The 13,513-nt window shown below is 35.7% G+C and overlaps 1 protein-coding gene across 11 annotated transcripts in view; it reads left to right on the top strand.

Annotated features, from left to right (window-relative positions):
- The window catches only part of LOC127445723 (kinesin-like protein KIF1A), a 113,731-nt gene extending 100,668 nt beyond the window's left edge, over window positions 1-13,063 (top strand). For all 11 annotated transcript variants that reach the window (XM_051705976.1, XM_051705975.1, XM_051705970.1 and 8 more), the window contains 10 exons: window positions 83-216; window positions 334-395; window positions 1,921-2,066; window positions 2,181-2,378; window positions 2,602-2,673; window positions 3,276-3,400; window positions 4,043-4,171; window positions 6,156-6,348; window positions 8,778-8,896; window positions 9,000-13,063. In XM_051705976.1, coding sequence (XP_051561936.1) covers window positions 83-216; window positions 334-395; window positions 1,921-2,066; window positions 2,181-2,378; window positions 2,602-2,673; window positions 3,276-3,400; window positions 4,043-4,171; window positions 6,156-6,348; window positions 8,778-8,896; window positions 9,000-9,042 — 1,221 coding nt within the window. In that variant the 3' untranslated portion in view covers window positions 9,043-13,063. The remainder of the gene's footprint in view (window positions 1-82; window positions 217-333; window positions 396-1,920; window positions 2,067-2,180; window positions 2,379-2,601; window positions 2,674-3,275; window positions 3,401-4,042; window positions 4,172-6,155; window positions 6,349-8,777; window positions 8,897-8,999) is intronic.
- Window positions 13,064-13,513: the final 450 nt, after the last annotated feature.

Genomic DNA, 13,513 nt, shown 5'->3' with positions numbered 1-13,513 from the left:
GTTCTTCAGCAAGCAAGGGTTTTTTAATAGCTATTCAGAAACTATTTCAATTAAAAAGCTTACAATGTTTTTATTTTCCCAGATAGAGAACTGCACACAGCCTACAGTGATAACCAAAGACCTATGCATGGTGTTCTACTCACGAGACGCCAAGCTTGCAGCATCTCGCTCCATCAAGAACCTCTTCAGCAGTGGCAGTTTGAGGCCATCTGAAGGGTAAGGCTGCTCCAAATTACAAGTCATGGCACAAATCTTTTGCAGTGTTGCTCTTGTAACAGCATTTTAATGTAAGTTGCCTTAACAATGTATTCTATTGTTTGTTCTGATGTTTAGGAACCGTGTAACTGGTGTATATGAGCTCAGTCTGTGTCACCTGGCTGATGCAGGGAGCCCAGGTAAGACACCAATCCTCAGATGACTGCTTTCCAGAGTTTATGGATACTGGGCAATTTAAGGGAGAATATAGACTTGGTTAATTCATGTGTTCTTAATAATCAGATATCTATCCAATCATTAAAAAAAGACCAAGTGCGACTCGGCCAAGTGTAAATGCATCTGATTGTTCTGGCCACATACTGTACGTAAACTTTACTCCTCTCAAACAGAACTATTTCAGAATACATCAAGTTTGGGAGCCGCAAGTTTTTGTACCACAATCGACAAAGCAATTTTAGCTGCCTCCTCTTTGTAGTTTTTATGAGCCACATCAATTGCAGCTAAATTTAGCTTCCCAGGCATAAGCATCATCACGGAAGTTACGGTTCTCTTTGCTCTAAAATATTTAATGACCTAGATATTGCGTAATCTTGTCTAATGTGAAAACTCTCAAGCCATAGTAATGTCCGATTTGTTAGTGAATCATTCTTGTGAGTCATTTATTTTCAATCAATTAGTTAAAATTGTTCACAAAATGATCTAAATGATTAATTACTTAATTGGAATCAAAATGGTTGGTACAAATCTGTATCCAGTAGGCTTAGGATCTATGCCTTTTTACACATCAATAATAAGAATAGTTCCCAGACGATTATCGATATATATATATATATATATATATATATATATATATGAAGGTACATACACAGTGCGGGGTCGTTATCTCCGGAGGCTGCAAAAATCTGCAGCGCTCGCATTGTTTTCCATTTAATTTCACCCAAATCATTATCAAAGCACAAAGATTATTTACTCTAGCCATCAGTGGATGATATATTGTTTATATGTATCTTTCATACAGCCTACACAATGTATTTTCAGTTACATGTATGTCTTTTTGTGGTTTGACAGCTTGAATGAAACCTCTTCAAAGGTACATACAGAGAAATTACATAATTTCTAATAATTCGGTTTGTGCAATTTCATACACTAGCCTGCAAACTCATGAACGTCACTTTCATTCTTGAAGAACTACAAAAACCTTTGCAACTTTTGCGTGTATGCGTCCTGTGCAAGGAACTCTAAAATACCCATCCTATGTTGATACCTGTGCCTTGCGACCTGCTTCAGTAAATGTTATATCACCCCCTTGTGGTCTCCCAACGCTATTACACCAGACATTCAACAGAAGCCCAACTGAGTGAATTGGAAAGCACGCTAAATTAAATGTCAGCTAATTTTAATATATCTATACCTCAAAAATATATAGATGAAAAAACGTATTGATTGCTGATCAATAATCAGCATATGGATATTTTATGACATGCCTAGTATCCAGTAATCACGAACACCTGGAAAGGTAATGGAAAAGTCATGGAAATGTATTGGTCAAAAAGGGTGGTAACCATGCACATAGCACAGGAATACTAGATCAGATTTGTAAACAGAATGTGCATACCCAGTCTGACAGCAATCAGATAGATTAAGACGCATGAATTGAAAGTGTAAATAGGCCCTTGATTTTAAAGGCTGCTGTTGAATGTGTAGGAATGCAAAGAAGGCGCAGGAGGGTGCTGGATACGTCAGTAGCGTATGTGCGAGGGGAGGAGAACCTGGCTGGCTGGAGGCCCCGCAGTGACAGCCTCATCCTGGACCATCAGTGGGAGCTGGAGAAACTGAGCCTCCTGCAGGAGGTGAGAACATCCATTCATTTTATTTGGAGTGGAACAGTAAATGTGAAAAGATTGAACTGTATTCCTGGCTGTTCTGGTTAGGATCTAACAACTTATTTCCTTTTGCGGTGTTAGGTGGAGAAAACCAGGCACTACCTCCTCCTTAGGGAGAAGCTGGAGTCCACCCTGCTGCTGGGTCAGGAGTTGCTGCTGTCCTGCGGGAGTGAGGATCTAACCGAGTCCTCTTCCCCCTCCACCCACCTGGGCCTGGGTCACAGCCCTGGCCCCAGCCCTGACACGCCCAATGAGAGACAGAGAGAGCTGGCTGCCAAGGTGAATCAATGACTATCCTAAGGCGAACCAAGAGGGGAATATTTTTTAATAAGAACTCAGGGAATTTTCTTTTACAGCCTTGTTATTTCTTGATTAATTGCAACCAGCCACTGCATTCTCTAACTATTACTCTGATTTCCTGTAATATGATGAAATAGTTAATGTACAGGGATCATTTTAGTTATAGTGAATATAACACCCTTCTTTCTGTTTGTTCCACCAGTGTCTGCGTTTGCTTAACCACACCTTTAACAGGGACTACATCCATGTGTGTGTTAGCGCCAGCGAGAGCAAGGTGAAGATGTTATTAAGAATATTTTACACTAAAATCCAATTTTCCTGTTTTACCTCCTGTTTGCCATCATCAGTACATATTCATTACACAATGATACTAAACATTTTATAGAGGTCAGACCATGGAGATACACCTAATTGAAAAGAGTAATTACAAAATCTTCACTGAAAAACATGGGAATATATAAAAAAAAAGTTCTGACTAGTCCAGCAGAGAGAGTTTGTGAGAGTTTAAAAGAAAACAAAATTTATAATTTAGTCTTGTGAGAACTAAAGCTTGTTCCAGAGTATGTGCGTGTGTGTCCACAAGTATAGTAAAACCTGAAATCATTTTTATTTTGTGGAGTAGCCAATGGTCTCAATGAGAAAAAAAAATGGCTTAAAAAAACATATTAAATAATGTTTCAATTTAAATGTAAAAATGCACTAATTTTTGTGTGAGGGTTAGGTTTAGCGGTAGAGTTAGGGGATATAAAATGTAATTAGCTCAATATAAATACGGATGTCAATAGAAAGTCCCCATCATAAAAGAAAAATAAAGGTGTGATTGTGTGTGTGTTGTGTTTGCTGTGTTTAGTAACTGATTTCTCTTTTGTTTTGTAGTTGAGTGAGATGTCAGTGACTCTCCTGAAAGACTCTGCCTCAGTCTGTGATCAAAGCACACTCACACCTTCTTCCACATGCCCCTCACTCGTGGAGGGACGCTACAGCAGCAACACTGAACTCAGGTCAGTACTTACCGACTGCTGTCTCTAAACAGGATGTTTATAGCACAGGATGATTTTGCAAAAAAGTGTAACACGGTGACTCTATTAAAACATTCCTTTGTTTGTTTGAATGGCCAGGTTGACACAGCAACTCTGGCTCTACAAATTGTGTGAGTTTTGGGGCAGGATTATCTGTTTGCACAACCTATGTCAGACAGGAAGAGTTTTCTGGAATCTCTTTGAAAACAACGATTATTTTTGAAATTCTGTTTCGCAAGAAGGTCCCCAGTCCGAGTCCCGGCGCACCCTGTGCCTTTCTTTTGCATGTTCTCCCCATGTTTGCGTGGGTTTCCTCCCACAATCCAAATATATGCAGGTCAAGTGAATTGGAGACTCTAAAAATGTCCTATAGGTTTAAGTGAGAGTGTGAATGTGTTTGTCTGTTTGTTAACTCTGAGATGGACTGGCCACCAGTTTAGGGTGTTTCCCTGCCTTTGGCCCAAGGCAGCTGGGATAGGCTCCAGCACTCCCTACATAGGACAAGAGGCTATAGAAAATGGATGGATGGATATTTACATACAGTGTCTTTACATTCATGACTTTAAGTTTGGCTGGCAAATATTTTGTATTAAAAATCAATATTGTGACTACTCATGTGTATAGACCCCCAACACCTCGATCCCGCGCTGTCAGCCCGAACCCTGACTCTGAAACAGAGGGCAAGAAGTCTCCACCAGAGTCCAGACCAAGGACACGCACTTTTGTGCCAGACATTCAGGAAATCCGTGTCAGGTGAATAATAATAACAAATAACATCCCTCTTAAATACTGCTAAGTACAGAAATGTGTGATGTTAATGTATTGTAAAAGTAAAGATTTTACTTGCCAAGACAAATTACCAAATGCATGAGAATTTATTATGCTTAATTTGGTACGAAGATTGAATAGTGCATTCAAAGGAATGTATTTTATTCTAAAAATTAACAGAGGTTGAGTAATTAGTCTGTATATGAAATGCAATATCTGATATTTAATGAATGTCAATCAAGATTTTCTACATTTTACCAATTTTACATTTGCATATTTGGAAGTTGACTCCAACCCAGTGTTAATCTTGTCAATGAAATCACTGACAAAAACATTCATTGACAAAGTTTTTTTTTTATTATTCTGTCAACAATAACGAGTACGAGACGAAAAAGATGCATTATGATGATAATTATGATGATTGTTAAAGCATACTGTTGACGAAAAGATGATGAGAAAAAAAGATTATACTGCAAGATATTAACATTGCAAGAAATTGAGTTGAACGCGCTGAACACCTGCAAATGAACCGCTTTAAAATGAGTTAATTACCTCACTCAAACAAATCCTATTTATACATGATGAATATATTTAATATAATTTATAAATATCATTATATATATATATATATATATATTATACACTACCGGTCAAAATTTTGAAACACTTGACTGAAATGTTTCACATGATCTTAAAAATCTTTTGATCTGAAGGCGTGTGCTTAAATGTTTGAAATTAGTTTTGTAGACAAAAATATTATTGTGCCAACATATTAATTTATTTCATTATAAAACTAAAATTTAATAAAAAAAAAAAACGTTTTTGAAATTGATGACTTGGACCAAATATTAAAGAAAGGCAGCCAATAAGTGCCCAACATAGATGGGAACTCCTTCAGCACAGTTTAAAAAGCATCCCAGGGTGATACCTCAAGAAGTTGGTTGAGAAAATGTCAAGAGTAAATTTCTGCAAATTCTAGGCAAAGGGTGACTACTTTGAAGATGCTAAAATATAACACGGTTTTTATTTATTTGGGATTTTGTTTACTCACAACATAATTCCCATAGTTCCATTTATGTTATGCCATAGTTTTGATGAATTTACTTTTATTCTAAAAATGTGAAGAAAAAAATTATAATAAAGAATGTGTTTCAAAACTTTTGACCGGTAGTGTGTGTGTGTGTGTGTGTATATATATATATATATATATATATATATATATATATATATATATATATATATATATATATATATATATAAACTACCTTGCTTTGTGGTGGCAGCTTATACCACTTTTAGCTAGAAATGGCCCTGATCATTGTATCCACAACATGTGTGTAATATTACAACTTACATCTACACAGACAATGAAGCCAATGATAAGGTGTAGTTGAACTAAGTTACTCACTAGTCATAATATGCCTGATTTGCCTTGCGTAACTTGTGTGTTGAATACGCAGTGTCTGTAAAATAAAAAAATATAAGGTTACACTCAATGCAATATCCTAAACTGGATAAACACGGAAAATGTATACGTCTATAAAGCATGGATAATTCAGAAGCTAACTTATAAAGAGTAGTTAATACTTCAGTATATTCATTATAATTTCAGGAGCTCAGGTTTTCACAACCAGGTCAGTTGTCCAGTATTATGTATGTAGCCTGTCTTGTTTGATACATGTTTAAATTAAGAAAATGTCAACTCTGTAGTTTTTTTTCTAAATGTTTAAATATTTAATTTAAGTTTGGTCTGTTACAGTTTGAAACACATTTTTGTCATTTTGCACATTATCCTCAACTAAAAGATACTACTTTGCAGTAAAACTGTCTAAAATTAATGAATATGACATAACAAAATATTGACTAATTTGAATAGACATTTTTGTCAAAAGACTAAATCTATGACTAAAACAAAATTTGGTGTAAAATTTAACACTGCTCTAACCTGAATTATGTTTTGATGTCACAGCCCTATTGTGTCAAAGAAAGGGTATTTGCACTTCCTGGAGCCCCACAGTAATGATTGGGTGAAGAAATTTGTGGTGGTACGCCGGCCATATGTCTACATCTACAACACAGATAGAGACACAGTGGAAAGGGCCATTCTTAACCTGTCCTCGGCACAAGTGGAATACAGTGAAGACCAGCAGGCCATGCTAAAGGTAAACCACAGACACACACAAACACAAGTCTACATTATTTTAAGAATTTAACTGAATAGCTCAGTTCCAAAACCTAGTGAGCTGCCTTCAGTGCAATTCATGCCATTAAGAAAACACAGTTTCACAATAAATCATACATTAAGTGGCAGTCAACTAATAATACCAACTGACATTTTAAAAACACATCCACGCACGAAAGCCAGAACCAAGAAGGTCTAATACCAAGAAAAAGCTCTCTAATATAAATATTTGCGATTTAAATTTTGCTTGCAATAAATTTTGTTTCGTCAGGGTACACGTTTACTTTTCAAAATGTTTTCTGACACTGAATGCTCAAGCAGCCTAATTTACACTTAGAAAACTCCTGATGTTGCTATAACAATGCAAAAAGCACTTACCAATTTGCTTGAAGTGAAAATCAGTCCTCCTTTCCTGTTTAATTAATCAATCGCACGATCATGCAGAACATCTTAGGTTTTTAAATCCATAAGGATCTCTTTCTCAGCGGCAATAACAGCAGTGATGACAGCCGTCTCATCAGCAAGATTTTGCGCTCTTCGCTTTCAAATTACGTACATCACTTAAAGCGTGATTGCGTCATTTAAGGCCAGCTAGAAGGCCTGGACTGGGACATATCCTAAAGACCACACCCACCAAGAACAAATAAATCAATCTGACTGGCTGATGAATCTGACAATCTGACTTTAGATGCCTGTTCACTTACACTGTTGAGAGATTTTGAGGAAATTCTCAAGGCCTGAAGGGGTGGAGCTCAGACTCACGCGCTGCTTCGTCTAAGGAGCGTGGCTTCGGGCATGCGATTTGTGAAACAGTTGTCACACTTTGCTTGTAAGCATCGAGGAATAAATTTTGATTGGATAAATTTTTTTGTTTTTTGCTATTCGTTTGTAGATTAATTAGGAGTTGAAATGGATTGAAAATACATAGGCAAAAAGGTCAATGAGAATGAAAGGATGAAAAAATATGTATTAATTAGGCATGTTACGCCAGCAGAGAAGGCTTTGCTGGCCCTGAGAAATCACCACTGTCAGCAGATGTATTAGAAACCCCATCGCTGCTGTGGTAACTAGTATTTTTAAACTAATTGCAGGGTAATATAACACAAAGCATAATGTTATAATTCAAAAATATAAAAAGAAAATATAAAAAATAGGGATGTCCCGATACTGGAATCGGAATCGAGTCCGATACCCCGCTCATGTACTTATGCTCGTGCTCATAAAAATGCTCTGATACCAAAAAAACGATACCATCTTATGTATGAATGTCATTACGTTTGTCATTCTTAAACCACAAAGGTTGCGATTTATTGAGATTAATACATAGAGTTTGCTTGTGTTGCGCACTACAAATGTGAGTGTTTGTGAATGTGTGGAACCAGTGTTGTGTTGACATAAAGGCACAAAGTGCTCATACCTTTTAGAGGTCCTTGGCTCATACACGGAAAACACCATCATGAGCATCGCACACCTTGTTTGTAGCAGATGACAGCGAGCAGAGTGCTAATTCACTTTGTAACATGAGACACATACAAACTACATATTTATTTAATTAAATAGCAGCCTTTTGCGGTTTAATAATCACCTTGAGTCACATAGCAACCGGCTTTTCCACACTGAGAAAGTACCGTCATACCAACACAGAAACACTTCCAAATAAAAGCTCAGATAAAATAAAAGCTCAATATAAAGAGAAAAAAGTATTACATTAATAGATCACAACTGTATAGTTATGTAATATTCACTGTAATACTACTACTAATAATAATATTAAATAAATAGTTATTGTATTATATTTAAGCAATATGTCATCTGTGATGCTCTGTTATGCAGCACTTTATTTGACAAAAAAAATCCAATGTTGTAGTTTGGATTGTGCTGTGCTGTGCTGCATTTCTGTATAAAAGTACTTGTTGAAAATTAATTGTTATATTTTCATTTGATGAAAAAGTTTTAATGAATTCATTTATTTAAACACCATTTTGATAAAAACATTTTTTTGAAGTAAACTGTTGATATGGAAAAATAAAACAAAAAACAGGTATGAGACTCCGTATCGGCAAGTGCCAAAAAGGAATTATCTAAAAAAAAATGGTTTCGGGACATCCCTAAAAAAAAAGCAGTTTGCTAGATTTATGCTGCTGAATAAGGCGGAAACACATTCTGTGAAAAGGGTCCATTGAACAATTTGTAATGCCCTATATAGGCAGCAATTAATTTTTAATTACACTGAACTATGTTTGTTATCAAAATTTTTCAGTAATTAAGATGCCTAGCTTTTGGAACAGCCTTTGTGTTGGGCTATGACACCTTAAAATGAACAGAGCATAAATCTTACATTCAATATCTTTTTGAGTGAATTGACTCTTTATTGACTGAAATGTAATCCAATGTCTGCTTGAAATGCAGACCCCCTACACATTTGCGGTATGCACAGAGCATCGTGGGATTCTTCTTCAAGCCAGTAATGACAAGGAGATGCATGACTGGCTGTATGCCTTTAATCCACTGCTTGCTGGATCTATCAGGTACAGAGGATCAATGGCCAATGATACATCTACTTGTAACTCTTTCACTTTAACAACATACCCTGTCATACCAACATTAGCTAAACTCTCTCCTTCCCATTAGGTCTAAACTGTCTAGAAGAAGAGCCGTGCAGATGAGGTTTTGAGACCATCACACGTATACCCACTGTACAACTCTCCAAGGACAAAACACGAAAGACTTACCTTGTAAATAGATCTACTGACAAAGCCCCAAATTTCTGGGCTTAATCAAGTCTCTCACCCCTGTCCCTCTGTTACCTAGTACATGTGTTTACCTGCACCTACCCACACTAGCACCTACTGTGCACCTGTACATATTAAAGGCCCCATTGTTGTGTGTCTACAGTGGCCTAAATATTCAACTTATAGCGCCATCGGATCAGGCTAACTACTTTATTGGGTTAGAAGTAGTTGATGCTTATGTAGTCCTCAGCAACAGCCTAGAAAGAAACATGGCTGGCAATGGAAATTCCCAATTCTGAAGCTGTCAGCTCATGCTAACAGATCTAAATTTGTTACTGTGAAGAGCGAAGTCCATATCCATAAGGCTGTGCCTCATCTTGAGTTCAGTGGAAAAATGAAGACTAGTAAATTATTGCAGTCACATGGCCTTATTGTGTTAATCCTGAATTATGTAAGTCTCTAAGTTTAAATGGTTAAAACTGATCAGTATTTAAGTCAGAATACCATATGTTTATTCATCTCTTGGCTATGGCTGATAGAATTGATCAATGATAATAAATTCTTAGCAAGGAACACATGAATCACATCATATTACACTCTTTCTCTCTTTAAGTGCAGTTCTTGGTAGAGTAGAACCCGTCATAAATACTCATATACCTTTATAATGTTTCCCTTGTAAGGCCTTGAAATGCATAAAGATTTCAAAATAATCAGGACACATGAGGAAAAATTTGGCAACAGAATATGTTTGCATTCTCATATCTCTGTATGAGAAGCATTGTAAAGATTTGGCCTATTTTTGTTGGAGTACCGGTCGGTAGATTTATCTAAAATGTATCATAATGCAGTCTCATATTTTATATAGAAAGATTATCAGTATCCCTAGATGGTCTTATAGCTGTCTAATTTATTTTTAAATTTTCTATTAAAGTCTTATCTCCTTAGATATTTATTTAACATGTTTTACTTTATTTCAGGATGTATTTATTTACAAAGACTGTACTGTTTTTGAAGAAGTACAGTGCAATTTCTGCATATGGCACTTTTTGTTATCATGAGTTGACTAACCTCGCTTTTACTGACCACACTGCTTTCATTCCCCCAACACAGTGAAATGCATTTGAGGAACAAGATAGAAATGAATGCTGGGATAGCTACTATTACATGTAGATTACTTGAATTTTACTTTTTAGATATGTTAAGTAGTTGGTTAAGAAAAAGGATTTTTGCCAGATTTATCAGGTAGAGAAAAAAAAACACCATACTTATCAACCCAAATCATAAATGAGTGTGTGTGTACAGTGATAAAATGAAAAGTTTTAAAGATTGTTTGAACAAATCAACATTTTCTACAAACTCCCCAGTAAGAGAGATGAACTATGATTTTTGTGCATCTATAGCATCATACTCTGTTTTTGTTTTATATTCTTAATCATCTTAAACCCTGTACACTTTTTAACATGGTGAACTTCCACTTTCAGCTCCACCCATTTGTATCATCCTTTCTCTTTGTGTAAAAATGTGTAAAAACAGGAAAAAACAGTTTTCAGTTTGTTTGCATGAATATTCGGGTTTCAATATAAGTTAAGCTCATTCGACAGCATTTGTGGCATAATGTTGATTAAAAAAAAAAAAAAATCATTAACAAAAGCACAAATCTGGCCTTAAGTAAGGCACTTACTGTACAATGGAAGTGAATGGGGTCAATCTGTAAACATTAAAATACTCGCTGTTTCAAAAGTAAAGTCACAAGATGTAAACAATGTGTGTGTTAACATGATTTTAGTGTGATAAAATCACTTGCTAACCTTTTCTGTGTAATGTTATATTCAATTTTACATCTTTGTTGCCATGACGATGTAACGCTGTAAACCCTACAACAACGATTTAAACATCTTTACAGCTCAAATAATACACAAGTTTTAACAGAAGAATAATGCGTGCTTTTTTTTTAATTGTAAGTTTCACATTTCTGCCTTTAAACCCTCAAAAAATTGGCCCCATTCACTTTCATTGTAAGTGTCTCGCTATAACCTCCATTTTTGCTCTTTTTAAAGAAGGAGGGACAAGTTGAAGTTACATTTTGTGGTAATCAGCATTATGCCACAAATGCTGTCGATTGATCTTAACTTGTATTGAACCCAGAATATTCCTTTAAGAGATCTTGCCCTGCATTTAATGTGACTAAGTATAATGGCATTTTCCAAACATATCTAAATATGGTTTCAATTATCTTTTTATCTTCTTTCACTCATACAAAGGAACAAAACAGCCCATTTTAAGTTTCTCACTGTAACAACATCACCTCATCTCCGTATTCCAGAAATAAGCCCTGCTGACCATCCAAAATCGTTCAGCTCTGATTTGTCGTGATTATAATCATATGATATATTGCGGCATTTTATATCCTGATTTCCATTTTTAAAGTTGTATCAGGTCTTTTCCTTGTGATGTGCGTAATATCAATAGGCTTATGTTGCGCAAACCAGTAAGATGCTGCCTACGTTGTAAAATGCCAAACAAAATGTGCATGAAAATCCGGATCAGTATCACTTTGGATAGTTGAAACTGCTGACTTACAGTTGTTCAACCTCAGTCTTAACTACTTTTGGAATATGGACTCTGACATTACTAGGCTAACATAGTACCATAACCTCTTATTTTTTATGTATCACTGTTTTTATACAGAAGCATTTGCTAGCAAGTGTGGAGTCCTGTGTGGCAGATCATGACTTAGGCAGTCATTGGAGCAAAGCCCACAGATCCACAATTGTTGCTTTAAAAAAGAAAAAGCCAAACTGCTTATAATGTGGTGTGATTGAGTGATCCTGCTCTTTTTAAATTGCAAGCATTTTCTTTATATTGTTCAGAGTGCAGACCAACTGTTTGCATGTGGCGTAAGGTGTTTGGCAAATAGGTAGATTAAAAACCTGCAAGAGTCAGGCATATGAGTATGACTGAGGCCAGCCAACCTGCAGGGAATGCTCAGTACTGCAGGAATCTGACACTGAACAACTCCGCTTAAAGCCTGTACTGTATATGTTTGTAAGATCATACACACATAAATTCATATAGATTCAAATAGGATTTGCAACACTTGTGTTTGTTTTATTTGACCAGCTCTTTCTGTAAAAAACTAAAACAAATGGTATACAGTTGTTACCCAGTCCTAAAAGGCTTCTCAATCGCTAATGACTTTGTCATTTGTCATTATTTGTTTCTGTATGTTTTTTTCTGTTTCCGTTCTCTGTCACGACTTGTTCAGATTAAAAATAGGGTCACTCACTACTTTTAAAAATTGCGTAAGTCAATGGTAATAGCAGATTAATTTTTAAATGGTTGACCTTCAGGTTGACAATCATTTCCAGTTTGAAGTACATGCATGTAAATGAGAGTTGTCTTAGATTTTTGTCTGTGCGTCTTTTAGAAAGTAGGCTAACGCAGAGAACTGAATGGTGTTCTTCATGTTATAGCCTGTCCTGTACCATTTCTACAAGCAATTTACATAAAACATCCCATTATCATGTTCCCAATCTAAAGGCATCATGTACATATTTCCATCTCCAAACTGAAAGAAGGATGAATCAGTTCTCTTCATGACACCAATTATTTGTGTGCTTCCATTCTCCTCTTACAGACTCCATTCAGAGGCATTTTTCTAACGGTTTCTCTTGGTTTTACTTGCCTTTGTATATAAACATGATTGCTGTGAATGTTGTAATATGCAGTTTGTACCATCTTCAATGGGCAGTACTATCAATGTCTCTTTCTGAGTGTTGGATATGAGTCAAATGTTCTTGTACACTTAACACATTGTCAGTTATGAAATAAATGTTGAACTTATGCAACACAGTGAATGACTTTTGTGAGTGTTTAATGATTCTAAATGTAAGCCATTGCCTTATGAATGTGAAGATACAGCCTGTGGAAGATAGGAATAAAATATGTTGAATATTTGCCTGAGTTCATTTAAAGATACACAAGCTTTCTGTAACCATAAATACAAACAAAATATAGAATAGTAAACCCTCTAAGTGATATATGCATTGTTCGTTGCATTTAATAGCTTGACTGAATTAATTTGAATTTAATCTGATTCTCAATCAATTCAGTTGGGTTAATTTGTCAGTTTTGTATTGTTCGGTGACCCTGTGTCATCCCATGTTTTGTTTATTGTTTTACTCTGCAACAATAATATAAAAAGGTGAATATTAAATAGTCATAGGCATCTTTGTCGAAAATATAATACAAGTTATTGACTTGAGGACTTTTTATCATTTTAAAGGAATATTCCAGGTTCAATGTTAAGCTCAATCGACAGTATTTATGGCATAATGTTGATTACCACATAAAATAATTTTGACTTACTCCTTTTCTTGAAAAAAAGCAAAACTCAAGGTTACAATGAGGCAC

This window comes from Myxocyprinus asiaticus, chromosome 9 (assembly GCF_019703515.2).
Source record: "Myxocyprinus asiaticus isolate MX2 ecotype Aquarium Trade chromosome 9, UBuf_Myxa_2, whole genome shotgun sequence".
In the NCBI taxonomy this organism is placed as follows: Eukaryota; Metazoa; Chordata; class Actinopteri; order Cypriniformes; family Catostomidae; genus Myxocyprinus; species Myxocyprinus asiaticus.
This window is presented reverse-complemented; position numbering and strand designations above follow the sequence as displayed.